This window comes from Drosophila yakuba, chromosome 3L (genome assembly GCF_016746365.2).
Source record: "Drosophila yakuba strain Tai18E2 chromosome 3L, Prin_Dyak_Tai18E2_2.1, whole genome shotgun sequence".
In the NCBI taxonomy this organism is placed as follows: Eukaryota; Metazoa; Arthropoda; class Insecta; order Diptera; family Drosophilidae; genus Drosophila; species Drosophila yakuba.
In genome coordinates this window covers 18,601,611-18,627,020 of record NC_052529.2, presented here as the reverse complement: position 1 = coordinate 18,627,020, position 25,410 = coordinate 18,601,611, and the positions used below count along the sequence as shown (strand labels likewise).

General features: G+C 46.1%; 9 protein-coding genes across 11 annotated transcripts; 2 read left to right on the top strand and 7 right to left on the bottom strand.

Annotated features, from left to right (window-relative positions):
* Nucleotides 1–208: 208 nt before the first annotated feature.
* Nucleotides 209–4,556, bottom strand: LOC6539529 (palmitoyltransferase Hip14). Its single transcript, XM_002086381.4, has 4 exons — nt 3,588–4,556; nt 2,640–3,314; nt 2,293–2,572; nt 209–2,238 (listed from the first exon to the last, which is right to left on the bottom strand). Exons 1-4 carry the CDS (start codon nt 4,149–4,151, stop codon nt 1,844–1,846), a joined length of 1,914 nt encoding a protein of 637 aa, XP_002086417.3. The 5' UTR covers nt 4,152–4,556; the 3' UTR covers nt 209–1,843.
* Nucleotides 4,557–4,933: 377 nt separating this feature from the next.
* LOC6539530 (DNA polymerase delta catalytic subunit) lies at nt 4,934–8,449 on the top strand. Its single transcript, XM_002086382.4, has 2 exons — nt 4,934–5,102; nt 5,156–8,449. Exons 1-2 carry the CDS (start codon nt 5,047–5,049, stop codon nt 8,376–8,378), a joined length of 3,279 nt encoding a protein of 1,092 aa, XP_002086418.1. The 5' UTR covers nt 4,934–5,046; the 3' UTR covers nt 8,379–8,449.
* Nucleotides 8,392–9,901, bottom strand: LOC6539531 (ADP-ribosylation factor-like protein 1). Its single transcript, XM_002086383.3, has 3 exons — nt 9,742–9,901; nt 9,431–9,647; nt 8,392–8,901 (listed from the first exon to the last, which is right to left on the bottom strand). The coding sequence occupies exons 1-3, from the start codon at nt 9,743–9,745 to the stop codon at nt 8,580–8,582; spliced, it is 543 nt and encodes a 180-aa protein (XP_002086419.1). The 5' UTR covers nt 9,746–9,901; the 3' UTR covers nt 8,392–8,579.
* A 205-nt stretch (nt 9,902–10,106) lies between these two features.
* On the top strand, nt 10,107–23,050 carry LOC6539532 (ATP-dependent helicase brm). 2 transcript variants are annotated; one of them, XM_039375006.2, is made up of 7 exons: nt 10,107–10,224; nt 10,459–10,762; nt 10,831–10,907; nt 17,956–19,230; nt 19,295–20,957; nt 21,026–21,817; nt 21,878–23,050. In XM_039375006.2, the coding sequence occupies exons 2-7, from the start codon at nt 10,522–10,524 to the stop codon at nt 22,732–22,734; spliced, it is 4,905 nt and encodes a 1,634-aa protein (XP_039230940.1). In that variant the 5' UTR covers nt 10,107–10,224; nt 10,459–10,521; the 3' UTR covers nt 22,735–23,050. The 2 variants fall into 2 exon arrangements, with proteins under 2 accessions (XP_039230940.1, XP_002086420.3); XM_002086384.4 differs by having other exon boundaries at nt 10,819–10,907.
* Nucleotides 11,203–12,719, bottom strand: LOC6539533 (inositol monophosphatase 3). The gene is made up of 2 exons (XM_002086385.3): nt 12,039–12,719; nt 11,203–11,744 (listed from the first exon to the last, which is right to left on the bottom strand). Exons 1-2 carry the CDS (start codon nt 12,620–12,622, stop codon nt 11,462–11,464), a joined length of 867 nt encoding a protein of 288 aa, XP_002086421.1. The 5' UTR covers nt 12,623–12,719; the 3' UTR covers nt 11,203–11,461.
* LOC6539538 (inositol monophosphatase 3) lies at nt 12,964–14,522 on the bottom strand. The gene is made up of 3 exons (XM_002086390.4): nt 14,031–14,522; nt 13,578–13,681; nt 12,964–13,512 (listed from the first exon to the last, which is right to left on the bottom strand). The coding sequence occupies exons 1-3, from the start codon at nt 14,505–14,507 to the stop codon at nt 13,242–13,244; spliced, it is 852 nt and encodes a 283-aa protein (XP_002086426.2). The 5' UTR covers nt 14,508–14,522; the 3' UTR covers nt 12,964–13,241.
* On the bottom strand, nt 14,612–16,033 carry LOC6539535 (inositol monophosphatase 2). The gene is made up of 2 exons (XM_002086387.3): nt 15,506–16,033; nt 14,612–15,090 (listed from the first exon to the last, which is right to left on the bottom strand). Exons 1-2 carry the CDS (start codon nt 15,983–15,985, stop codon nt 14,716–14,718), a joined length of 855 nt encoding a protein of 284 aa, XP_002086423.1. The 5' UTR covers nt 15,986–16,033; the 3' UTR covers nt 14,612–14,715.
* LOC6539536 (inositol monophosphatase ttx-7) lies at nt 16,545–17,652 on the bottom strand. 2 transcript variants are annotated; one of them, XM_015189623.2, is made up of 3 exons: nt 17,570–17,652; nt 16,952–17,477; nt 16,545–16,891 (listed from the first exon to the last, which is right to left on the bottom strand). In XM_015189623.2, exons 2-3 carry the CDS (start codon nt 17,356–17,358, stop codon nt 16,621–16,623), a joined length of 678 nt encoding a protein of 225 aa, XP_015045109.2. In that variant the 5' UTR covers nt 17,359–17,477; nt 17,570–17,652; the 3' UTR covers nt 16,545–16,620. The 2 variants fall into 2 exon arrangements, with proteins under 2 accessions (XP_015045109.2, XP_002086424.2); XM_002086388.3 differs by having other exon boundaries at nt 16,952–17,652.
* Nucleotides 23,051–23,457: 407 nt separating the features above from the next.
* LOC6539623 (SPRY domain-containing SOCS box protein 3) lies at nt 23,458–25,166 on the bottom strand. The gene is made up of 3 exons (XM_002086472.3): nt 24,626–25,166; nt 23,759–24,320; nt 23,458–23,693 (listed from the first exon to the last, which is right to left on the bottom strand). Exons 1-3 carry the CDS (start codon nt 24,947–24,949, stop codon nt 23,551–23,553), a joined length of 1,029 nt encoding a protein of 342 aa, XP_002086508.1. The 5' UTR covers nt 24,950–25,166; the 3' UTR covers nt 23,458–23,550.
* Between the last annotated feature and the right edge of the window lie 244 nt (nt 25,167–25,410).

Below are 25,410 nucleotides of genomic sequence, written 5' to 3'. Positions count from 1 at the left end.
CATAAAAGGGAAGAAATTCTATTTTTAAAGTGAGCCTATTAATGTAATGCATCAATGTCGACAAAAAAGAAAAAATAAAAACAAAAAATGAAATTTAAAATCTACAATATTATGTCATCAAACAATAAAAACAAATTAAAACCCAATCCGAAACGCCTTTCATTTTTGTTAAAGCTATCAAAACAGAATTATAAATGCGAACTCTGCCTTTTTTGAATACGGAATAAAGGTCTATTTATTATTTAAATTTGTTTTTAACGCACATTGTTACACATACACATACACCTCATCGAGCTCACAAGTTTCATCGTTCTACACACTATTTAATACATTCATTAATATATCTTTAGTTAAATATATTTGTCTTGAACTTAGTCGCTAAACTAAAGATGTAGGCAATGGGGTTGATTTGCTTTATTAAATAGGCCAAAAACACTTAGTTTATACGTTAATATGCGCAATGCTACGTAGGTGCTTGCTTGATGTTAAATCTTGTTCGGTTTATATAGTCTTTTGAAAGCTTTCATCTTCTAGCAGTGTGAGCGAAAGGAATATACAAAATGGATTTGAAACATATAACTTCATAGCAAATCCTTCATCTCCACTTCCGTTTGTATAATCTCAAATACAAAATACGTCGAAAAAGTTGTGTTTTTATCAATATATCGTACAGTACATAGTTGAAAAGGTTTGCTTAGCGATTGTTTTGTATTAAAATGATTTGTAGACTTCGTTTGAATTAATATTTAAATGCATTTAAGTAACGTGTTACAATTACAACATATTTTATTCATTGCTATGCGGTTTGTTCTCAGGTTGCTGAAATTCCTTTTACATTATAATTAGATCATTTCATAGCTATATGGGTTTATATAAATATGCAATTTATTTATCGAATTTGTGGCTGTAGTTGCACTTTAACATTTTACTTAAATAATTTTCTGACTAGACTAGTGCATAATTAGAATTGGATCGCATTTAGAATTAATTCATTATTGATTTAAGTATGCTAGTGCTTGGGATCAATTGATTAAATTGCTGTCTTCGCTGCGTTTGCCACATTAATAAGTGATATTTGAAAAGTCTTTGAGTGTCGTTCTCGAAGCGAAGTCATCGATCCATAGAGAGCTGTCAGCTATGAAGACTGCGTATTCCTGAATTTTCGGTATAACTATACACTTCTCTAATAGATTATACTCCAATGAGCAGCCCGCCTAGGACAAACTTCCCTCAGATTCCACCTCTGTGCAATCCCTTAAGACTTTGACAGTTTACTTTTGGTGTTTCTTTTTGTTGTGTGCGCTTTACAATTTGTTAATATCTCAGTAAGTGAATTAGAATCTTGAATATTGCACGCTCAAACAAACTCTGGTTTGATTATGGTTGCATTGTTAAGTTTGTTCGGTGTTCATTTGCTTACGTTTGCATTTAGGTTTTTTGGTATACAAATACTTTGAAGGACAAAATGGTTTTGTGTACTTTCGGCTTATGATCGAAGAGTAAGAAATACGCAGAAATATACAGAGTAATTACAGTAATACATTCATAATATGTACGTTAGTGAAGGGTAGCCACGGTGGGCCTGGACCCCAACTCGTCCATCCGATATCGGTCAGCGATGACGCTTCTGTCTTGGTTGTGTTGAATACTTTTTTGCGAATCGCAATTTATATATTTTAGCAGCAGATCAGTGGGGACCAATTAAAATGGTGGCGAAAATGAAACGAATTGGATTTTTGGAAAAGAGAAAAAGCTGTAGCGGACTTTTTAAAGCGGTTGATGTTGGTTGTTAAACATGCGCAATGGGCATTTGAAGCGTCTTCGCATCCCGATAGGACTTATCCTACACATACTGGTGGTCGCCAGCCATCCCATCTGGGCAGTCCACGCTCAGCAACGGCTCCTTCTCGATGGTCTGATGCGTTTGCGCATCGTAATCGTAGTAGTTCATCCAGTCCACCCGCTTGGGCTGTACCAATCCGAAGCAGCTGCACTCGAGAAAGTCCACAAGGTTCTGAATGGGCCCACGTGTGAACGGACTGTGGCCGCCCTTAGCTTGGAAGTGGCGGTACCGTCCCCGGTTCATGCGCTCATTGGTGGTCATGCCCAAGCAAATCACCTGATATGTCTGGCAGATCGTCAACAGGATCACCCAGGACATGTGTAGCATGGCGTTACCCATTACCCAGCCCACCCAGGCATCGCAGTTGCCAATGGCCCGCATGGCACCAAGAAAGTCTGTTGGCAAACGCAATTTAAGAAATATTCTGAAGGCTCTACGGTTAAACTTACCATCGAATCGAACATTACACTGATTAACGTAGTACTTGGAGCCTCCATACAGCATCCAGGCGCACATAATCAGCAGCATCCAGAGGAATCCCATAAAGTAACTGTGGTTCTTCAACCCGATGCAGTTGCCCACCCAGGGGCAATGGTGATCAAACCTCGCTACACAGCGATCACACACGGAGCAGTGCTTGGAGCGGATGGGCCGGCGCACCAAGCAGCCAGAGCAGAAAGAGGCGGGCTCAAAGCCGATTCCACCCCGCTCCGACAGCTCAATGATGGTCTACAAGGTTATAAATTAGGAGTATATCGCATTATCGCACATAAATTAATAGAAAACAGACTCCTACCTTAAATCGCTGCTCTCTGGTAGGCCGAATAATACCAGGATCTCCCTTCCATGACTTGAGGAAGCACACCCACAATAACAGCGAGGAGATCAGGAAGCAAACGGTGGCCGTAAGCGAGACGGCATCGTCGATATACATCAGCCAGGTGACATAGAACCATGCCTTGGTGGCCAGGTAAACACTCAGCGGCAGCAGGGCCATCAGGTGCTCATCGAACAATGCCTTGCCGATCGTGTGGAATATGGCATACAAGCAGCCAAGCAGGAAAAACTTAATAATGTACAGCGTGTTTACGGTGAATACGATGCCAGCCAGATAGAAAGCGGTAAAGGGGCAGGCCACCATAGACCACCACCTCAGGCGTTTGTCATGCCGCAGCTTGGAGAGCAGCGACCGCCTTTGCTGCGAGGTGAGTGCCGCTTCTTTCACGCGGTCCATCACCTTCGCCCCTATCCAAATGGCTCCTGTCTGGGATTCCAGCATGGATAACGGCGTTTCGCCCCGCAGATTGGGCACATCCAGCGAGGCCTTCGACTTGAGCACGAGTGTGGAAATGGCCGTAGCATTGCGGGCCAGGATAGCCCAATGCAGCGCCGTGTTGCCATGTGTGTAATCAACCATGGCGGGATTCGCTCCGAGGGTCAGCAGCAAGCGCACGGGATCCAGTGCGCAAACCTTAAACAACAAAAAGTTTATAAGTAATATACTGGCCTTTTATAAGGGTTCTTAAGTTAAACTATGTATATTTTCAGGACTTGACTTTTTCCCAAGAGATTGATTATATTTTTTTGTACAAGTAGTTGAGGCATGATTTCCTGAGAATTTTGTGAGTGAATCATTAATCATTCAAATATTTTAATTTCCTCGGATTCCTACCATACTATACATATGTATATACATATATAATATTGGAGATGCCTAAGTAGGTTGTATCAAAACCAAGCTTACCTTCCATGCTGCCCACATCAGCGCTGTCATTCCGCCTCGATCCTGGAGATCCGGGTCCACGCCTTTAGCTATGAAGTAGGCCACTAGAGCAGTGTGCGCGAACTGGGCGGCGATGTGTATGCAGGAGCAGCCCTCCGCATCCCTGATTCTAGGATCTGCACCGGCGGCCATTAGCAGAACGACGGCACCAAGATGTCCCTGTCGCGTAGCCCAGTGCAGGGGCGTGGCATTAAGTTCGCCTCCAACAGCATCCACGGTGGCGCCCTTCTCGAGGAAGTACCGGATAATGTCCCTTCGATTGTTGATGGCCGCCCAATGAAGCAGGGTGACCGTTTCGCTGTCCGGCTGATTAACATCCCAGCCTGACTCGACCAGCTCCCGGACCCGGGCAATGGCCCCATACTGGGTCGCCTTAACGATATCGAAGCCACTGTAGTCAGGCTCCACAGGCGCGGTGGGGGGTTGTTGGGCGATCAGCGCCGACTGTCGCTCGTTGTCCGGCTGCTGACCAGCTCCCGGGACACAGGAGCCCGTGGTGGCCGCCTGGCAGGCACTCTGGTACATCGCTGGCTTCTTGTGGTTGCCGTTCCCTTGGGGTCGTCCAAACGTGATTCACACTGCGCTGAGGTGCTCGTCGTAACATCAACCGTCCATCCCCCTCCTTCCAGCGGGCGAGCGAGTGAGAGGGGTGAGCGGATAGAGAGAGAGAGGGAGAGAGCAGGAGAGACACCCCCACCAGGAACAGTTTCGAGGAATTCACAGGTTTGTCATTTTCACCGGAGTGTCCCACGACAGCTGTTTTCTCCTCCGTGCTGTGGCACTCGCTTCTCGGGAGGATCTCCTGGTGACGACAGGGCTATCGCGTTTATCAGTTTAATGCGTTTTACCTGCCAATTTCGGAGGACTACAAGCAATTTTGGTGGTACAATGCAAGCTGATAGCACTGAATGTGTGGCGCGACTTCCAACACTATCGCGGGGAATTTCGCAACTTGTGTGGTATTTTTAAGAAGAGATGTGGTATTTTTAAGCGAAACCGCTGTATCATTTTAAAAATCAAATTTAGATAATAAAGTTTTATTTTTCGTTTATTATAGTTGTTACCCGCTGATTTTTGATAAACGTTTGATCTCTAATTTTATGTAAATTAAATTTTATATATATATAGACGTCAAATTTTGTAAGAATAATTAAAAAAAAATGTTTGGAATTTACACATTAATTTTAGCTTCAGGAACTCTGAAACATTTGTCATTAATTGCCTTTATGGTATTACCAATATTGTAAAGTATTCTTTATTTTGGTTGTTCTTAAAATATTTTTAACACTAGAAAAGTTTTACATTGCAATTTTCTCTAGCTGCGGTCACACTGATTTGTCCACCTGCAAAAGCGCGCCTTATTTTTTAGCAACGCATCTTTTTATGATTTTGCAAATACCAATTCCTGGAGGAACCCATAATGGACGGCAAACGCAAGTTTAATGGAACCTCCAATGGGCATGCCAAGAAGCCCAGGTGTGTAACTTTTGGAAGTGCGTAATACAAGTCAATACAAATTTCCCACACAGGAATCCCGATGAAGATGAGGAAATGGGCTTTGAGGCGGAACTGGCCGCGTTCGAGAACTCCGAGGATATGGACCAGACTCTGCTAATGGGTGATGGACCGGAGAACCAAACAACCAGCGAGCGTTGGTCCCGTCCACCGCCTCCAGAACTGGATCCCTCCAAGCACAACTTGGAATTTCAGCAGCTGGACGTGGAAAACTACTTGGGACAGCCGTTGCCGGGAATGCCAGGAGCCCAAATAGGACCTGTGCCTGTGGTCCGAATGTTTGGTGTCACTATGGAGGGTAACTCTGTGTGCTGCCATGTGCATGGCTTTTGTCCGTACTTCTACATAGAGGCGCCCAGGCAATTTGAGGAGCACCACTGTGAGAAACTACAAAAAGCCTTGGATCAGAAGGTTATTGCTGATATTCGCAACAACAAAGATAATGTCCAAGAGGCTGTGCTCATGGTGGAACTGGTGGAGAAGCTAAACATCCATGGATACAATGGAGACAAGAAGCAGAGGTACATCAAAATCTCGGTTACGCTGCCCAGATTTGTGGCTGCGGCTTCACGACTGCTCAAAAAGGAGGTTATCATGTCCGAGATTGACTTTCAGGATTGTCGCGCCTTTGAGAATAACATAGACTTTGACATTCGCTTCATGGTGGACACAGATGTGGTGGGCTGCAATTGGATTGAGCTTCCCATGGGTCACTGGCGAATAAGGAACAGTCATAGCAAACCATTGCCTGAATCCCGCTGCCAGATTGAAGTAGACGTTGCTTTCGACAGATTTATATCCCACGAGCCCGAGGGTGAATGGTCAAAGGTGGCTCCCTTCCGCATTCTCTCCTTCGATATTGAATGCGCTGGCCGCAAGGGAATCTTTCCGGAGGCCAAAATGGATCCAGTCATTCAAATAGCCAATATGGTGATCAGGCAGGGCGAGCGAGAGCCCTTCATAAGGAATGTATTTACCCTAAATCAGTGCGCTCCGATCATAGGCAGCCAGGTGTTGTGCCACGACAAGGAGACCCAGATGCTGGACAAGTGGTCTGCCTTTGTCCGGGAAGTTGACCCGGACATTTTGACCGGATATAATATCAACAACTTTGACTTCCCCTATTTGATTAATAGGGCAGCTCACTTAAAGGTCAAAAACTTCGAGTATTTGGGAAGGATTAAGAACATTCGTTCAGTGATCAAGGAACAGATGTTGCAGTCAAAGCAGATGGGTCGCAGGGAAAACCAGTATGTTAATTTTGAAGGTAGGGTTCCCTTCGATCTCCTCTTTGTCCTCCTCCGCGACTACAAACTTCGCTCGTATACTCTCAACGCTGTTAGCTATCACTTTCTGCAGGAGCAAAAGGAGGATGTGCATCATAGCATCATCACAGATCTTCAGAATGGAGACGAGCAGACCCGTCGTCGGCTGGCCATGTACTGTCTAAAGGATGCCTACTTACCGCTAAGATTGCTGGAGAAGCTAATGGCCATTGTTAACTACATGGAGATGGCGAGGGTAACGGGTGTGCCGCTGGAGTCCTTGCTTACCCGCGGACAACAGATCAAGGTTTTAAGTCAATTGCTGCGCAAGGCCAAAACCAAGGGATTCATCATGCCGTCATACACCTCCCAAGGATCGGATGAACAGTATGAAGGAGCTACTGTGATTGAACCAAAAAGGGGTTACTATGCAGACCCCATTTCAACGCTGGATTTCGCCTCCCTATATCCAAGTATTATGATGGCGCATAACTTGTGCTACACCACCTTGGTTTTGGGTGGAACTCGTGAGAAGCTGCGGGAGCAGGAGAACCTACAGGACGATCAAGTGGAACGTACTCCTGCCAACAATTACTTTGTGAAGTCTGAGGTGCGCCGTGGTCTGCTTCCGGAAATTCTAGAATCCCTTTTGGCAGCCAGAAAGCGTGCCAAAAATGACCTAAAAGTCGAAACCGATCCGTTTAAAAGAAAGGTCCTGGATGGCAGACAGCTGGCGCTAAAGATTTCGGCTAATTCCGTGTACGGATTCACTGGCGCACAGGTGGGAAAGTTGCCATGCTTAGAGATCTCGGGCAGCGTCACCGCCTACGGACGTACCATGATTGAGATGACCAAAAACGAAGTGGAATCCCACTACACCCAGGCCAATGGTTACGAGAACAATGCAGTGGTCATCTACGGCGACACAGATTCTGTGATGGTTAATTTCGGAGTAAAAACTCTGGAGCGCAGCATGGAACTGGGACGCGAGGCTGCGGAACTAGTCAGCTCAAAGTTCGTGCATCCTATCAAATTGGAATTCGAGAAAGTTTACTATCCCTACCTTCTCATTAACAAAAAACGTTATGCGGGATTGTATTTCACGCGTCCAGATACCTACGATAAAATGGATTGCAAGGGCATTGAAACCGTGAGGAGAGATAACTCACCCCTGGTGGCCAACCTAATGAACTCCTGCCTGCAGAAATTACTCATCGAGAGGGATCCCGATGGTGCGGTTGCCTATGTAAAACAAGTAATAGCCGATCTTCTCTGCAACCGCATCGATATTTCCCACTTGGTCATAACTAAAGAGTTGGCCAAAACGGACTACGCTGCAAAACAGGCGCACGTTGAGCTGGCCGCCAAGATGAAGAAAAGAGATCCCGGTACGGCGCCCAAACTTGGAGATCGAGTTCCCTATGTGATCTGTGCGGCAGCTAAAAACACACCTGCTTACCAAAAGGCAGAGGATCCGCTGTATGTGCTAGAAAACAGCGTGCCCATCGATGCCACCTACTACCTGGAACAGCAGCTGTCCAAACCGCTGCTAAGGATCTTTGAACCTATTTTGGGAGACAATGCCGAGTCCATTTTGTTAAAGGGAGAACACACGCGCACACGAACTGTGGTAACATCCAAAGTAGGCGGACTAGCTGGTTTTATGACCAAGAAAACAGCATGTTTGGGTTGCAAATCCCTGATGCCCAAGGGTTACGAACAGGCCTGTCTGTGCCCGCACTGCGAGCCACGAATGAGTGAGCTCTATCAGAAGGAGGTGGGTGCGAAGAGGGAACTGGAGGAGACCTTCTCCCGCCTGTGGACCGAGTGCCAGCGGTGCCAGGAATCCTTGCACGAGGAGGTGATCTGCTCCAACAGAGATTGTCCCATATTCTACATGCGACAGAAGGTTCGCATGGATCTAGACAATCAGGAGAAACGGGTGATGCGATTCGGCCTGGCCGAGTGGTAACCAATGCATGAAATTACTGAATTGTTTAATCCTATAATTTAATAATTATATTACTAGAAGTTATTACAAAGTTTCTTTCGGTTCGTGGATTTTTTTGCGCAATATGCAATTTGAAAAAAGCTGTAGACGTTTCCTAGCTGGCGATGCTTTGGACACACATTTTTACACATGGGACTGGGGGTCTGAGAACTGGCTAAGTATCTACTTGCGACTCTGCAGGGTGTTGGACAGCCAGTCCATGGCCTGGTCGAGTCCCTCGCCCTTGGTGGCCGACGTTTTAAATATCTGAAATGTGCGGTTCTTAAGGTTCTCCAGCCCTAACGCGTGATGGACTTCCGCGACGGTCATGCATCCGTCCATGTCCTGCTTGTTCGCCAGGACGACCAGTATCGCGCCGGCCAACTCCTCCTCCCGCAGCATGTACAGCAGCTCGTCCTTGGAGATACCAATGCGGTCCCGGTCCGCTGAGTCCACCACGTAGATGATGGCGTCTGTGTTGCTGTAGTAGCAACGCCAATAAGGTCTGGAATGGAAATAGCACACATTTAGATTAAGATTACAATTTGATTCTTATGCAATATAGAAATATGTATGTACGCTGTCTTCCTACAAAGGGACTATTACAAATTTGTTCACATCATGGATCCCATTCTCCATGGTTTTGTATCAACAGAAGGTTATTACTGCTATTCTTAAATACTATCGTGACGTAGTACAATTTCGTGTAAGTACGTGTAAGCAATGTGGAACACTTCCGGACGTGAAATACATGAAATAAAAATAACCCTAATGCTGAATTGACGAAATATTTTAATATTGTAATGAGATTAGATCTTAATATAAATAACAAGATGTCCAATTTTAATATATTTTTGGAACCAGACAATAATTTGAAATCTGCAAAAAAACAATCGCCAAGATGCGATTCTTTTTTAAAATATACTTTAAAAAAGTTCCTAAAATTTTCTCGGAACACATAAAGGCCGTAACCTCCGTACAATTGGGTGATGTTGGGTAAGAGTCATAGTATGGGTCTCGTGTAACCCACTCACCTAATACTTGTCTGGCCGCCCAAATCCCAGACCTGGAACTTGAGGTTCTTATAGGTGACTTGCTCCACGTTGAAGCCGATGGTGGGTATCGTGGTAACCACCTCGCCCACCTGCAGTCTGTAGAGGATCGTGGTCTTGCCGGCGCCGTCCAGACCCAGGATCAAGATGCGCATCTCCCGGGAGCCGAGCAGTCCGCGAAAGTAGCTGAGCACCCCACCTGAAGGTAAAACGTACGATTTTTATGACTAGACTTCGTCACCGGGTATCTCTGGAATGGGAGGTTCCGTTCCCATTCCCCGTGGTGTACAAACCCATGATTACGGCTGAACTTTGTCTAGAGCTGGCGCTGCCTCTAAATGCTTAAGTGTAAACCTAGTTAATTGTATTTGGTGCTACAATTAATACAAAATCGGAAAAGTCTTGTTTTCACTTTTTTTGGGCTGGAGAATGGTTTCGTTTTTGCCATTCGCAGGTCACGGGAACATGACGTGTCACAGCGTGCGTTCAGCAGCAAATATTTTTGTAAAAAATAACTTTTAAATAACTTTGAAAACACGTTTAATACTTTAAATCAAATTAAAATAAATAACATTTAGAGGAAAAACATTTATCCATTAGAGATTTATTATAAGAATATTCACTGTTACTTGTGCTGAACGCGCCCACCTTTATTGCCGGTTCACAGAGTTGCCACCCTTGCGTGACTTTTGTTATAGAGACGGCCGCCATTAGAGTTTTGCTGTCGCGTCGCGTTGTGAAAAGAGAAGAAAACCTTCTAAAAACAGTGCTAATAGGTAATACTTTCGGTACCAAATGGAGGCATCCGATTGAGTTTTCTGTGTGCGAGAAGCGTGATATTGAATTCATCCGATTTGGCGTGTCTTTGGTCGTTAATTTTTTGTTTGCACCGGGCTGCGCAAAAAAATGTGCCAAAAAAAGGCACCAAAACGGTAGCTTCGATTACATATCGTGGCTATAGCTTCTTAATGTTGGTAAATACAGTGCATTGACGTGTGTTCCATCTGCAGATAAGGCTGCACCAGTTGCTTGGATATCGCCCTTTGGATAAAGCTAGGAAAAGGAGCTGCAATATGGCCTCGCCCTCTCCGGCGAACAGTCCCATGCCACCGCCACAGGCGCCCAGTCCGATGGCCCCGCCCTCGCAGAGCCCCGCCCCCTCGCCGCACAGCCCCTATCCTCACCAGCAGCCGGGTCCACTGCAAGGACCTCCGCCGCCCGGGCATCCCGGTGCCTATGGACATCCCATGCAGCACGGACCACCAGGCCAGGGTCCCCCCGGCCATCATATGCCACCGCACCACCAGGGGATGAGTATGTTCTTGAACAACCCACCACCAATCGCCTCAGTCGCACGTAATTATCCGTAGTTTTCTCAAAAGGTCCGCACATGGGAATGCAGATGCCGCCGACGGGTCCGAATATGTCCCCCTACCAAACCCACGGAATGCCACCCAATGTAAGTGACCCCGTATGAATCTTTTTTAGATATCTCAGTTCCATCTAACAGTTCATTGAAACAGAGCAAAATAGAAAGGAATCCTAACCTATCCTATATAATTTGAAAGATTAAGAATTTCTTAAAATAACTTTTTTGACTTTAGTTTATGCATGGGATTTTTTTTTTAATTTTAACTTAAAAACTTTTATGGAAAATATCGCTTTGCTCCCTTTCTTCAGAGAGATATTTGACTCTGCAAATAAGTATGACAAAATGACATATTTTGGAAACTTGTTAAAGGAGTATAGACAAATTTTCCATTAGGGTAATCTTTCTTGATTTATTTGACAGCTTAGTGCTTAAAATTATGGTATTATCATAAGAAGTGGAGTTTCAAAGTATCAAGTGAGACTGTCTTGGTTTCCCGCCTTTTTAGGTGTATCGTGGAACAGCTGCCGGCGATCAAAGCTGGAATATATCTAAAAGCTCCCCATTAGAAGAGCTTCGAGCGCCAATTGACAGTGCAGCTGACCCCAAGCTTTTTAATTAAGATCGTGTTTGCCTTGCTTAAATTACTTCTGCACCGGCTTCCCTCCTACGGACTCCTCCTGGTCTCCCTTGCGCAAAAGGTCTTCGATTTCCTTGCGCAACTTTTCCGTGCCGGCGCAGATTAGATCCGGCTTCATAATGTCAAATGGTCCGCCAAAGGGGTGTGTTACCACGCCTCCCGCCTCCTTAACCAGCAGGGAACCGGCGGCACAGTCCCAGGGATACATGTCCTCAATGTAGAAGGCATCCAGATTGCCAGCGGCCACCATGCACAGCTCATCCACCACACAAGAGTAGGCCACAAGTCTGGGGATGTATGGGACATTTTTTAAATGGTGCCAGGCTACATTTGCTTATAATTAATATTATGTTTGAACAAAAGGCGATTGAAGCTTTTTCTTTAACATCGACTGGTTAATTGTTTTGTACTCAGATGTTTTTGTTTTGCTTTTTACACAGACAAGTGATTATTAAGACGGGTTTAAATTTGATTTCGATAAGCTTTTTTGATTGTTTTTAAGTGCTTTTTAGGCAGTGTCAAATATATACACAGTAATTAGGTGTGCAAAGCAGATCCAAATGTATAAATGACTTACTCACCGCCTGGCATTTAGTCCCATGTGGTAGATCCTTTTAATGTGTTTGTTCGCCACCGAATGGACATGCAGCAGGGACACTTCGTAGGCCACATTGGCATCCTTAACGCTCTCGCAGCTGCTTACATGGATGGGTTTGCCATTGCAAAAGGCGCCTTGACCCAGTTTCGTTGTGAAGAGCTTTTTCTGAACAGGATTGTTGATCACCCCCACCACGATTTGTTTGTTGATCGCCAAACCGATTGAGACGCAAACGTGTGGAATCTGTTTGATAAAGTTAGAAGTACCATCGATGGGATCTATGATCCAGGTTGGAGCATCCGTCAGCTCCCCGGACACGTTGTTGTTCTTGGCCGTCGCCTCTTCACCGATGAACTTGTGTTCCGGGTACCTGGCCAAAATCTTCTCCATTAAGAAGTCCTCGATCTTGTTGTCGTAGTCGGTAACCACGTCGTAGAAATCGCCTTTGATGGAGACGTTTTTACTGGCCATCTCGTAGCCCTCCACGAGGATCTCACCGGCTTCGATGGCAAGGGGATGGATAAAGTTATACAACTCCTCGATATCCGCTTGTCTTACTTCTGCCATATTGCTGCAATGCGTATTTCTTGGGCGAAAAACGATCCGTCGCTGCTCAGCTCGCGGGGCCAACTAATCGGAGAGACTGCACCCCACTGGAAGTAGCTCCACGCTCCGGCTGATTTTGCCTAGCTGGCGCTGGCAGTGCTTTCGGTTCGGTTAAATTCACTCGGTCTATGATTGTTTGCCTGCCTCGCGTTTTATGATCGCTGCGACATCGCCCCATAGGGTGTACTAAAAATTGGCATCTCACCTGGCTGGGTGCCTCTGTTTTATCTCAATTGGTTTGATGTACACAAATAGACATACTCTTTTTATCTCCACAAGCAGACAGTCAAATAGTTGTAAAACCCGTTTTTATCAGCATTTTTCCCGCTCTCAGACTTTATTATTGGATGATTTATACTTTCGAGCTGCAAGTCATTATTGTCAGAGAGGCCTTGCAGATATTATGTTAAAAATGTTCAGGTCTTATTTATGAAGATCAATCATTTGTCTTCTTATGTTTGAATTGGGAAATATGTCTTACAATATTTGTATAGTTTTATATTTCCATAATTTCCATCCTAGTGAATATGTTGTTTAGCCTTCATCTATAATGCTTTGTATGATTTACTATTTACGATTTTTATTTAAAAGTATAGCCAGTAATTTGGTCAGCTGCTTCTATTAATTTGATTACATCTTTGGCCAATTCTTCAGAGCTGGTGCACACACAATCGGGTTTCATCACATCAAATCTCTCTCCGCTGATGTTGTAAACGCATCCGCCGGCTTCCCTGAGGATTACCGCACCGCCTGCCAGATCCCAGGGCTTAAGATTCTCCACATGATAGGCGTCACATCTGCCGGCGGCTATGTAGCAGAGCGTGAGAGCTGCACTTCCAAAGCTGCGAGTGCTGATAGTGGCATGCGTAAAATGTGTAGATGATGGGAATAGATCAAAGTTCTTTGGGTCACTTACCCTGTGGCATTCGAGGCCAACTTGTAGAGACGCTTCACGTTCTTGTCCCGCCCCTTGGGCATCACGATTAGGGAGATCTCATAGCCCACCACTGCTTGGTTCACCTGCAATTGTTTCCGAAAATGCTAGTTCACTTTTATGTATTGCAAAAGTTGGCTTGCGAGCTTTGTAGCAGATAGACTGGTGGAAAAACATATTATTATTTCATTTGGATGTGGATTTATAGGCTTATGGGAAGGGAACAAAATTTGTAATTAAGATCAGTTTAGGTTCATGTGCACTTGTTATTTTATTACCTTCTTATATGAACAATATTGTCAAGTGATAATTTTTATAGATTACTTAAAACCGTTAGGGGGCATTCACACATCCAGCTTTTTTTGTTATTGCCACAGTGTATCAGTCCCCAATCTCCAAGATAATGCATGATTTCATCACTTTCGCGAAACCTACCTTTTTAGCGTTAGAAACCTCAATAGGTTGCCCATTTAAAAAAGCTCCGTGACCTTGCCAAGCTGAATACAATTCATTTGCAGGTGGATTATAGACAATCCCCAGCACCAGCTCTTTGTTTATGGCCAAACCCACGGAAACACAGCAATGGGGAATCTTTTGCACGTAGTTGTTGGTGCCATCAATGGGATCTATGATCCACGTGGGGGCATCCGTCAACTCGACCTGGGTCTTGTTTGCCATAGCTTCTTCCCCTATTATTTTGGATTCCGGGAACGCCTTTAGCAATCCATCTGTAAGAGTGGCTTCTATTTGCTTGTCGTACACGGTGACCAAGTCATAGAATGCTGTCTTGATTTCGTATTCGGGCTTTGGTTTCTGAAAACCCTCCAAGAAAAGCTGACCGCACTTCCTGACCAGATCCAGGGATACCTGGTAGTATTCTTCAAGTTTTTCCTCGCTGACCCGGTAACTCATGGCTAGATAAGTGACTGATCAAAGTATAAACTAATATTTTTTCAGAAACAGCTGGCATTTGGTAAAGCTTTTTTCGCAAGCTTTACCAGATAGATATCCTGAAGTTTAGATTACATACATAGTTTGTTTTATTGTACTGGAATATAAGCGAGTAATTACAAATGATAATCGTGGATACTGTCTTTGCATACTGAGCCATTAACTGTCTTTACTTGAATGTGTACTCCGTAATCTGACTGGCCTCTTCGATAAGGCTAATCACATTCTTGGCCAACTCCGGCGTGGAGGCGCACACGCAATCCGGTTTCATCACGTCGAATTTGGATCCGCTGGTGTGGCATACAGTGCCCCCGGCTTCGGTCAGAATGATGGCTCCGGCAGCTATGTCCCAGGGTTTCAGGTCCTCCACATGATAGGCATCGCACTGACCCGTGGCCACGTAGCACAGGGTTAGGGCGGCACTTCCAAAACACCGGGTTCCCGTGGCATTCGATGCCATCTTGTACAGTCGCTTCACATTCTTGTCCCTCACTCCGGCTGCGTGGATCAGCGAGATTTCGTAGGCAATCACTGCTTGCTTGGTCTGGAAGAGGGAACATTAATTGAGAAGGAATATATGTATGTGGGTAATTATGCAGAGCTATTTTTGTTTGGCGAAATAGCAACGAACGATATTGCCACCGGTCCACTGAAAGAAATGCTCAGCAGATCTAATTGGTACAAAGGTGTTCGCTAAAATTCTTAAAAAAAATGTTGTGGCAATTTTGTTATAAAATATTTGAGCTCTTAAAAAAAGCCAGTTCTAAAAAATGCAGTATTGTACAAAGCACTTTTATCAAGTTGCTTAAACATTCTTATCGAAATGCATATTTAATTTTTTTTGTGCACCAATAAACCTGATGGCAGGAATAATGTCATGCACGGTTATTTGTTAAATTTCGTTTATCTTGCTTGTCGCTCTTTATTGTTGCTCCCAGGTTATATAAGCACTCTCTTACCGTCGTCACTTTGGATGTGTGGATGGGTTCGCCATTCAGATAGGCTCCATGTCCCTTGTAGGCGGAGAACAGTTCATTCGCCGGCGGATTGTAGATAATGCCCACCACCAGCTCCTTGTTGATGGCCAAGCCCACGGAAATGCAGCAGTGTGGAATGCGGTGGATGAAGTTGGTGGTGCCGTCGATGGGATCTATGATCCAAGTGGGCGCATCGGTCAGCTCCGCCTGGCGCTGTGAAGCTGCCGACTCCTCCTCGCCAATAATCAGGGATTCGGGAAAGGCGGCCACCAATCCCTCGGTCAAAATATCCTCGATTTGCTTGTCGTACACGGTGACCAGGTCGTAAAAGTCCGCCTTGACCTTGTAGTCCGTCTTGGCCTTCTGGTAGCCCTCCTGCATCAGAGGCCCGCACTTGAGGACCAGTTTCAGGGCCACATCGTAGTACTCCTTGAGCTTGGACTCGCTGACCGCGGAACTCATCGCTATTTCTGTTGATTTCCGACTGAGCAGCAGAACTATATAGACGCAAGTCAGCTGTGGAATAGTTGCGACGCCAGTGAAAAGCTTTCTGGCGAAGCTTTCCTTGATGCAATAGAACTTTGGACATATGGGAGAGTGCGATAGAGTTGCTTACTAACTGCTGTTTCGGGTATATGGATGTGATATTACTACACTGGTCAACTAAAAAAAAACTTTCTGCTCTGGAAATTCTTGCAATATTTAAGGCGGTCATTTTATCTATAGAATATAAGTTTTTAATTACAATAATCATTTAAAATGTGATAAGAAAGATGCAAGTAATTAAGGATTTTTCGATATACGAATTAAATATTCAAGACCTGAAAAAGTGTTACTGTTACTATAATTAATCAATCATATCTAGGATACAGTTTCTCGACACGTTGAGTATTTCGAAGATAAAAAGGCGTGTTTGCTTGATGAGGTGTGTAGTGTCCCACTTTGGGTTATTAAAGACTGTCTTGTGGATGAACTGAGCTGATAGCAGTTGATTTGTAGAACAAAAACAAAGGAGCCAGCGTTTAAACAAGATTCTGTTTTATGTTGATCATTAGACTTTTATTTGTTGACGAAACCGCTTTGGTTTTACTCTGGTCTTACTCTGCACCCACATGCTTCTCCTGATCAGCCTTCCGAATGAGATGATCTATCTCAGCTCTCAATGTGTCCGTTCCGGCGCAAATAAGATCTGGCTTCATGATATCGAAGGGACCACCGTACGGATGGGTGACAACTCCGCCGGCCTCACGGATAAGCAAATAGCCAGCTGCACAATCCCAGGGATACATGTCTTCAATGTGAAAGGCATCCAAGTTGCCAGCGGCCACCATGCATAGGGAATCCACCACAGCTGAATAGGCCAGGAGTCTGAAAAGGATTCAGAACTTATATGAGCTGGAGTTTGGCATATGGAACACCCCCGCTCACCTTCTGGCATTAGATCCCACATGGTAGATTCTTTTGATGTGCTTGTTCCGGATCTTTGGAGCGTGCAGCAAGCAAACCTCGTATGCCACATTGGCGTCGTTCAGATGTTCACAGCTGCTCACATGAATGGGTTTTCCATTGCAAAAGGCGCCCTGGCCCAACTTCGCGGTATATAGCTTATTCTGTGCGGGATTGTTAACTACGCCTAACACGATCTGTTTTTTAATGGACAATCCAATCGAAACCGATACATGTGGAATTTGTTTGATGAAGTTTGAGGTCCCATCGATGGGATCTATGATCCAAGTAGGAGCATCCGTTAGCTCTTTGGTCACATTGTTATTCTTGTGGGTGTCCTCCTCTCCAATGAATTTGTGATCCGGGTAGCGCGCCAGTATCTTCTCCATGAGAAACTCCTCTATCTGGTTATCATAGGCAGTGACTACATTGTAGAATTCGCCGTCCTTGAGGGCCACCGCCTTGCCAGCATTTTGGTAGCCCTCTAGCAGGATTTCCCCAGCTCTCACTGCAAGCGGGTGTATAAAGTCGTACAGCTCCTCGACTTGGGACATACTGGCTGCCATCTCAGTTGCTTCTCCAATCTACTTATCTACGTACCTATCTGTGTATCTTACAATATGTTTCCGCGATATATTGCACCTGGTCCGACTTCGTGTCGAGTGAATAAAGCACTGAGCACAGTCGGTAGAACAAGTTTTCGCAGTTCAGTAACTTGGTTATGTGTCTGGCATTCGCTAACTCAGATTCTGGGCGAGTGAGAGCTTTTTGTTTTATAATTAATTTGTACTTAAAGTCAGCTTTTTGTGCAGTATGGATTTTGTAGTACGTATATCAAAACATTTTCAAAATACTTATCTTTGTTTATCAATTTCTAAATTGCTTCTGTTTAAGCTAGTTTTAAAACAATTAAATAAACTTAATAGCTTTACGTTGATTATGTGATTAATGAAATCGTTGTTAAGCTAAATTCCCTTTTTTTTCAGGCTCCCACACAACCCTGCATAGTGTCACCTGGTGGCCCGCCTGGGGGCCCGCCACCTCCCGAGCGCTCGAGCCAGGAGAATCTGCACGCGCTTCAACGCGCCATCGATTCTATGGAGGAAAAGGGCTTGCAGGAAGATCCTCGCTACTCCCAGCTCCTGGCAATGCGGGCCACTTCGAAGCACCAGCACCTTAACGGCAATCAGGTGAACTTGTTGCGCACACAGATCACCGCCTATCGGTTGCTGGCGCGGAACAAGCCCATATCCATGCAGATGCAGCAGGCGCTTCAGGCGGCACAGCAACAGCCTCCGCCAGGACCACCAATTGGACCACCTGGAGCACCAGGTGGACCGCCGCCAGGGAGCCAACATGCAGGACAACCACCCGTGCAGCCCCAGCAGCAGCAACAACCGCCCCCTTCAGCAGGAACTCCGCCTCAGTGCTCCACGCCGCCCGCAAGCAATCCTTATGGTCCGCCAGTTCCTGGTCAGAAAATGCAGGTAGCGCCACCACCGCCACACATGCAACAGGGACAGCCATTGCCACCACAACCGCCACAAGTGGGTGGACCCCCGCCTATCCAACAGCAACAGCCACCTCAGCAGCAGCAACAACAGCCTCAGCCTCCGCCACCGGAACAACATCAGCACCAGTTGCCAAACGGAGGCAAACCCCTAAGTATGGGGCCATCTGGAGGGCAGCCACTAATACCTTCATCGCCCATGCAGCCACAAGTCAGAGGGGCTCTGCCAGGAATGCCGCCAGGTACTCAGGTTCCGCAACCAGGAGGAGGTCCTCCGCGACAGGTTCCACCTGCAGGCATGCCGATGCCCAAACCTAATCGCATTACAACAGTGGCCAAACCCGTGGGCCTGGATCCCATTACATTGCTGCAGGAAAGGGAGAATAGAATAGCTGCCAGAATATCATTGCGCATGCAGGAGTTGCAGCGTCTGCCGGCCACCATGTCCGAGGATCTTCGGCTGCAAGCGGCTATTGAGTTGAGGGCCCTAAGAGTCTTGAACTTCCAGCGCCAGCTGCGTATGGAGTTCGTTCAGTGCACGAGACGAGATACCACTTTGGAAACAGCGTTAAATATTAAGCTCTACAAGAGGACCAAGCGGCAGGGTCTGCGGGAGGCACGTGCCACTGAAAAACTCGAAAAGCAACAGAAGCTAGAGGCTGAACGGAAGCGCCGTCAAAAGCATCTGGAGTTCTTGGCTGCTGTGCTTCAGCACGGCAAGGATCTAAGAGAATTCCACAGGAATAATAAGGTGAGTCGTGACGAACTAAGAAAATCAGTAAGATCTTAAACTAATATATACTTTAATTCACCAGGCCCAACTTGCAAGGATGAACAAGGCCGTGATGAACCATCACGCAAATGCGGAGCGTGAGCAAAAGAAGGAACAAGAGCGCATCGAGAAGGAACGTATGCGACGTCTGATGGCCGAGGATGAGGAGGGTTACCGCAAGCTGATTGATCAAAAGAAGGACAAGAGATTGGCTTTCCTACTGTCGCAGACGGATGAGTATATTAGCAACCTAACTCAGATGGTGAAACAACACAAGGACGACCAGATGAAGAAAAAGGAGGAGGAGGGCAAGCGGCTGATACAGTTCAAAAAGGAACTGCTGATGAGCGGAGAGTACATTGGCATTGATGAGGGCAGCATTGTTGCTGATATGCGTGTCCATGTGGTGGAACAGTGCACTGGCAAGAAACTCACCGGCGATGATGCCCCCATGCTGAAGCACTTGCACCGCTGGCTTAACATGCATCCTGGCTGGGACTGGATTGACGACGAGGAGGACAGCTGTGGGAGCAACGAGGACCATAAACCCAAGGTGGAGGAGCAACCAACGGCTACAGAAGATGTCACTGACAAAGCGCAGGCGACGGGCAACGAGGATGATCCCAAGGATCTAATTACCAAGGCCAAGGTGGAGGACGATGAGTACAGGACGGAGGAACAGACGTACTACAGCATCGCTCATACCATTCATGAAAAGGTTGTGGAACAGGCCAGCATCATGGTAAATGGTACGCTCAAGGAATACCAGATCAAAGGCTTGGAGTGGTTGGTTTCGCTCTACAACAACAATTTGAACGGAATTCTGGCCGACGAAATGGGTTTGGGTAAAACCATTCAGACCATTTCGCTGGTAACGTACCTTATGGATCGGAAGAAGGTTATGGGTCCCTACTTGATTATTGTACCACTCTCGACCCTGCCCAATTGGGTGCTGGAATTCGAGAAGTGGGCGCCAGCCGTGGGTGTAGTCAGTTACAAAGGCAGCCCGCAAGGAAGGCGATTGCTGCAAAATCAAATGCGAGCCACTAAGTTTAATGTGCTGTTGACCACCTATGAGTACGTCATCAAGGACAAGGCAGTGCTGGCCAAGATCCAGTGGAAATACATGATCATCGACGAGGGTCACCGCATGAAGAACCATCACTGCAAACTTACCCAGGTGCTAAACACCCACTACATTGCCCCCTATCGGTTACTTCTCACGGGTACACCTCTGCAAAACAAGCTTCCCGAGTTGTGGGCGCTACTTAATTTCCTGCTGCCCTCGATCTTTAAGTCCTGTTCTACATTTGAGCAGTGGTTCAATGCTCCATTTGCCACCACTGGCGAGAAGGTCGAGCTAAACGAGGAGGAGACAATCCTCATCATTCGTCGTCTGCACAAGGTTCTTCGTCCCTTCCTGCTGCGTCGTCTTAAAAAGGAGGTAGAGCACCAGCTTCCCGACAAGGTGGAGTACATCATCAAGTGCGACATGTCCGCCCTTCAGCGAGTTCTATACAAGCACATGCAGAGTAAGGGTGTCCTACTCACTGATGGATCCGAGAAGGGCAAGCACGGCAAGGGAGGCGCTAAGGCGCTGATGAACACGATCGTTCAGCTGCGCAAGCTGTGTAACCATCCGTTCATGTTCCAGCACATAGAAGAGAAATACTGCGACCACACTGGCGGCCATGGAGTTGTGTCCGGTTAGTTCACCTTATTCATCTTTTTGTTTATTTAAATTTATATTGTATTCTTTATATTCGTCTTAAAGGACCGGATCTATATCGCGTCTCCGGCAAATTCGAGCTGCTAGATCGCATCCTGCCCAAGCTAAAAGCCACCAATCATCGCGTCCTTCTCTTCTGTCAGATGACTCAGTGCATGACCATTATCGAAGATTACCTGGGATGGCGCCAATTCGGCTACCTTCGACTTGACGGCACCACAAAGGCCGAGGATCGTGGCGAACTACTGCGAAAATTCAACGCCAAGGGCTCGGACGTGTTTGTCTTTTTGCTATCCACCCGAGCTGGTGGTTTGGGTCTTAATCTGCAAACCGCCGATACTGTAGTAATCTTCGACTCCGATTGGAATCCCCACCAGGATCTGCAAGCGCAGGATCGTGCCCATCGTATTGGTCAACGTAATGAGGTGCGCGTTCTGCGACTAATGACAGTCAACTCCGTGGAAGAGCGCATCTTGGCTGCAGCCAGGTACAAGCTGAACATGGACGAGAAGGTCATCCAGGCTGGTATGTTCGATCAGAAGTCAACGGGTAGCGAGCGGCAGCAGTTCCTACAGACGATTCTGCACCAGGATGACAACGAAGAGGAGGAAGAAAATGAAGTGCCCGATGATGAAATGATCAACATGATGATTGCCCGCAGCGAGGAGGAGATCGAAATCTTTAAGCGCATGGATGCGGAACGCAAGAAGGAGGATGAGGAGATTCATCCGGGTAGGGAACGTCTGATCGACGAGTCCGAGCTACCCGATTGGTTGACAAAGGACGATGACGAAGTTGAACGTTTCCACTATCAATACGACGAGGACACCATTCTGGGTGAGTTACACAGCTCTCAGTTACTTAACGATTTTTCTGACAATAACTTTCCCGCTTTAGGTCGAGGCTCCCGGCAGCGAAAGGAAGTAGACTACACTGATAGTTTGACTGAAAAGGAGTGGCTGAAAGCCATCGACGATGGCGCTGAGTTTGACGAGGAAGAGGAGGAAGACGATTCGAAGCGCAAGCGACGAAAGCGTAAGAATCGGAAGGAAGAGTCCGACGATGATTCGTTGATCCTAAAACGGCGACGACGCCAAAATCTGGACAAGCGGTCGAAGAAGCAGATGCACAAGATTATGAGTGCAGTTATAAAGCACAACCAGGATGGACGCACTCTGTCCGAACCATTCATGAAGCTGCCTTCGCGACAGCGGTTGCCTGACTATTACGAGATCATTAAGCGGCCAGTTGACATTAAGAAAATCCTGCAGCGTATTGAGGACTGCAAGTATGCCGATCTCAACGAGCTGGAGAAAGACTTTATGCAGCTGTGCCAGAATGCACAGATCTACAACGAAGAGGCCTCCCTGATCTACCTGGATTCGATTGCCCTGCAAAAGGTATTCGTTGGGGCCAGGCAGAGGATAACAGCTGCAGCGGATGCAGCCGCAGTGGCGGCAGGAGATAACACTGGTGAGGCGCATGGAAATGGAGGCTCGGATAATTCGGACAACGACGACGACGATGGCGGCGATGACGGCTCCGACGACGAGGAGATTGCAACCACTTCAGCGGCGGCTGTCAAAATGAAGCTCAAGCTGAACAAATCTCTGGCTAGTGCCCCAGCTACGCCCACGCAATCATCGTCGAATGTCAGCAGCGGAGCGGCTACCACATCCAAGAAACAGACGCGTCGCAAGCGTTCCCAAAAGAAGTACACTATTTCAGACGATGACGACGATGACATGGACTAGCTACCGTTGGGAGTGATCTTCAAGCGCGGATCGTCGGATGTCGAAGGCATGGGCAATTGATTATTAATTAGTTTAAGTCTAACCACTTTCAAGGACGATGCTTACCAAAACCCTAAACTAAGGGTTTTTTTAACCATCTAGCCTTCCTATCATGCTATCACTTTTATCTTTACATCTCTCCTAGTAGTAAGTTCCCGATTAAGTTTCCTATTCAATTATTTTCGCACACAAAATTTCTCCCATTATTTCTCCCAATTCTATTGATTGTATAATTATGTGCTTTAAAATAAATGCATACCTAACATAGAGTAGTTTATATCTGTGCACAGCGGTTTGTTTCTTGAAATATGATATAATGTCACGTTGGACTGTAACATTGTCCAGCAATCAGTAGAATTCAAAAAATGACCTGGTTGCCGTAGCTCGGAGACTTTTTTTGGTTGTTTGTTTAATAATTCTTGAAAGGATCGAAGCAGCAATGTACCTTTTGTGAGATCTTTTGGCCGAAAAACCGATCATTGAATGCGCTGATCAACGGGTACATTGATGTACCCCACTCCCAATGACCTTTGGCTTGGAAAAAACACTAATGTGCCACGCCATATTTATATGTAAATCCTTATAGCCGTGTTATAAAGCCGTGTTATAAAAGGTTAAGAAAAGGTAAGTTATAGTGTTGTTTTGTTAAATTAATAATTTGTATTTTATAAAGTCTAAAAGTAATTAAAAGTGGCATCAGCATTGCTATTTAATACATGTATAACTACGCTTCTTCAAATAAATGCATACTTAAACATATTGATATGGTTGGTAAGGCTAAAGCAGGTAGTGGAAGTACTCGTCGCACATCTCTTGGACAGTAGCGGTATGCTCCTCGTCGCCGCTATCACTGCTCCGCAACGTGATTTTGTGTGCATTGGCGTACAAGTCGTCCTCATCAACAGCCGCATCGTCAGTTTCTATTAATAATAATTACAAAAGAAATGTGGCAGAATTGATATTGGAAGTCACTACATGATCTTACCTCGGTACTTTTGCTTTCGCCTTAACCTTTGCTTGGAGCTGGAGAGCACAGCTTCATCGCCTAGATCTAATTCGTTTTCGCGGGAGTTCCTGGAGTAACGAATTGGCGGCGCCAGAAACCAGTAGGATTGTATGATGCCTTTGAGACCGGGCATTTGACGCAGTTCAGCCAGCTTGAGCGGCTGCCTGGACAATGCTTGAAAAGATCGCAGCTGCAGTGACACTGGTTGCGAAGTGCAGTTGATCAGCCTTATCACGGACTTTGCGGCTGTGGAGCAGACCATGGGGTATATTTTAACATCCGGATCCGTAGGTACATTGGTGTAGGCCACTCCTAGTGATCTGCGATTCAGATAGAACTCCAGGTGGCCACGCGTTCGATCCAAACAGACACCAATCAGGCAGCCCTGCGAGAACTTTTGACCATAAGGCAGTAGCTCGCCACAGTGCTGAATCCTTCCGGAATATGAGAAGCCCCAGGACTGGGCATTGGTGCCCAGAGCCGAGACAAAGTGGAACTTGAACTGCCCTAGATTAACGCTTTCCGTACCGATGCCGAACATCTAGGAAAAGTTGAAAGAAAACGAAGACAATTATAAAGAGAGCATTATTTACATTGAACTTTAGCTGGCTTATCATCTAGTTGGGGTGCCTGCTGAGATTTCCTCCTCCCGCTGCGTCTGTTATCTTATCGCCGCGTTACAATCTGTAATCCAAAATACAATGAAGCGAACAATCAAACCGTCTCCAATGGAATCGAGTACACCAGATGCCTGGTTAGTGGTGTTCTATTTTAAGGCGACGACTTTGAGTGACTTTCGTCACGCTGAGCATCCCAACTAGTTGCTAAGCCGGGCTGGTCACTAACCACATCCGTGCCGGCCAGAGTCGTGATGACGCGCATTTCCCAAAAGTGCACCATGTTTGCTTTCAGAGCATGTTCCCCCCTCACAATCGCCGTGCCCTGACTGTAGGTGGGATGGAAGATAATGTCCCTGTCGTTGACCACGGCATCCGATTCATCAGTGGCGTGCCAACGCCAGGCGTTCACGTTTCCGGGCTCATCCTCGCCGCAACGGCACCTGACCAGGTCGGGTATGTGTCCCTTGTGGTTGGTGACCTCAATGGAGTTGGGGAACGGGCAATCGCAAAAGCCGGGATTGCAGGCTTCCTGGTACGGGGGCAGCAGCATGCTCGCACTGGGTCGTCCTCTCTGGTTTCCCTTCGGTTGCGTAGTAATGACTTGTGACAGCCGTGTGCAATGATCTCGATCAGTCGACGGACGGCAAATGTTTCCAGTTAAACCAGCTGCAGCCTCATATATAAGCACGTTACTCTGATCTGACTGAACAATAAACAAAACGATGCGTTGTAAATAGACGTCGGCATCGCTGCCGACGTCGCTGCCAGTGTGACCAAAGGCCACAATTCATGGCATTAAATATACTAAACACACCTCAATTATAGGAATTATCGTCAGTTTTATACCACTACCACTAGTCCGAATGAAATTTAATAAGCAACTTTATAAAAAGTTTTTTTTAATTTGGTGTTTACAAAAGTTAAAAAGCCCTTCCCAAAATCTTAAATATGTATCTTAATTTTTTTTTAAATTTACTTGCGCGCGCAAAAAATAGGTTCATACAAATAGCA

Coding starts and splice junctions, on each gene's coding strand:
- LOC6539529 (XM_002086381.4), bottom strand. CDS start 4,151: ATGTACCAGAGTGCCTGCCAGGCGGCCACCACGGGCTCCTGTGTCCCG. Junction 2,573..2,639: donor CCAGAGAGCAGCGATTTAAG/GTAGGAGTCTGT, acceptor ATAACCTTGTAG/ACCATCATTGAGCTGTCGGA. Junction 2,239..2,292: donor GTGTAATGTTCGATTCGATG/GTAAGTTTAACC, acceptor GTTTGCCAACAG/ACTTTCTTGGTGCCATGCGG.
- LOC6539530 (XM_002086382.4), top strand. CDS start 5,047: ATGGACGGCAAACGCAAGTTTAATGGAACCTCCAATGGGCATGCCAAG. Junction 5,103..5,155: donor GGGCATGCCAAGAAGCCCAG/GTGTGTAACTTT, acceptor TTTCCCACACAG/GAATCCCGATGAAGATGAGG.
- LOC6539531 (XM_002086383.3), bottom strand. Junction 8,902..9,430: donor GGCGGCCAGACAAGTATTAG/GTGAGTGGGTTA, acceptor TTTCCATTCCAG/ACCTTATTGGCGTTGCTACT.
- LOC6539532 (XM_002086384.4), top strand. CDS start 10,522: ATGGCCTCGCCCTCTCCGGCGAACAGTCCCATGCCACCGCCACAGGCG. Junction 10,908..17,955: donor CCCACGGAATGCCACCCAAT/GTAAGTGACCCC, acceptor CTTTTTTTTCAG/GCTCCCACACAACCCTGCAT. Junction 20,958..21,025: donor CGGCCATGGAGTTGTGTCCG/GTTAGTTCACCT, acceptor TTCGTCTTAAAG/GACCGGATCTATATCGCGTC.
- LOC6539533 (XM_002086385.3), bottom strand. CDS start 12,622: ATGGCAGAAGTAAGACAAGCGGATATCGAGGAGTTGTATAACTTTATC. Junction 11,745..12,038: donor ATGGGACTAAATGCCAGGCG/GTGAGTAAGTCA, acceptor ATACATCCCCAG/ACTTGTGGCCTACTCTTGTG.
- LOC6539538 (XM_002086390.4), bottom strand. CDS start 14,507: ATGAGTTACCGGGTCAGCGAGGAAAAACTTGAAGAATACTACCAGGTA. Junction 13,682..14,030: donor AGGTTTCTAACGCTAAAAAG/GTAGGTTTCGCG, acceptor AAACAATTGCAG/GTGAACCAAGCAGTGGTGGG. Junction 13,513..13,577: donor TTGGCCTCGAATGCCACAGG/GTAAGTGACCCA, acceptor TGCCACTATCAG/CACTCGCAGCTTTGGAAGTG.
- LOC6539535 (XM_002086387.3), bottom strand. CDS start 15,985: ATGAGTTCCGCGGTCAGCGAGTCCAAGCTCAAGGAGTACTACGATGTG. Junction 15,091..15,505: donor ACACATCCAAAGTGACGACG/GTAAGAGAGTGC, acceptor TCCCTCTTCCAG/ACCAAGCAAGCAGTGATTGC.
- LOC6539536 (XM_002086388.3), bottom strand. CDS start 17,535: ATGGCAGCCAGTATGTCCCAAGTCGAGGAGCTGTACGACTTTATACAC. Junction 16,892..16,951: donor GTGGGATCTAATGCCAGAAG/GTGAGCGGGGGT, acceptor AATCCTTTTCAG/ACTCCTGGCCTATTCAGCTG.
- LOC6539623 (XM_002086472.3), bottom strand. CDS start 24,949: ATGCTGCTGCCCCCGTACCAGGAAGCCTGCAATCCCGGCTTTTGCGAT. Junction 24,321..24,625: donor CTCTGGCCGGCACGGATGTG/GTTAGTGACCAG, acceptor AACTTTTCCTAG/ATGTTCGGCATCGGTACGGA. Junction 23,694..23,758: donor GCGAAAGCAAAAGTACCGAG/GTAAGATCATGT, acceptor TATTATTAATAG/AAACTGACGATGCGGCTGTT.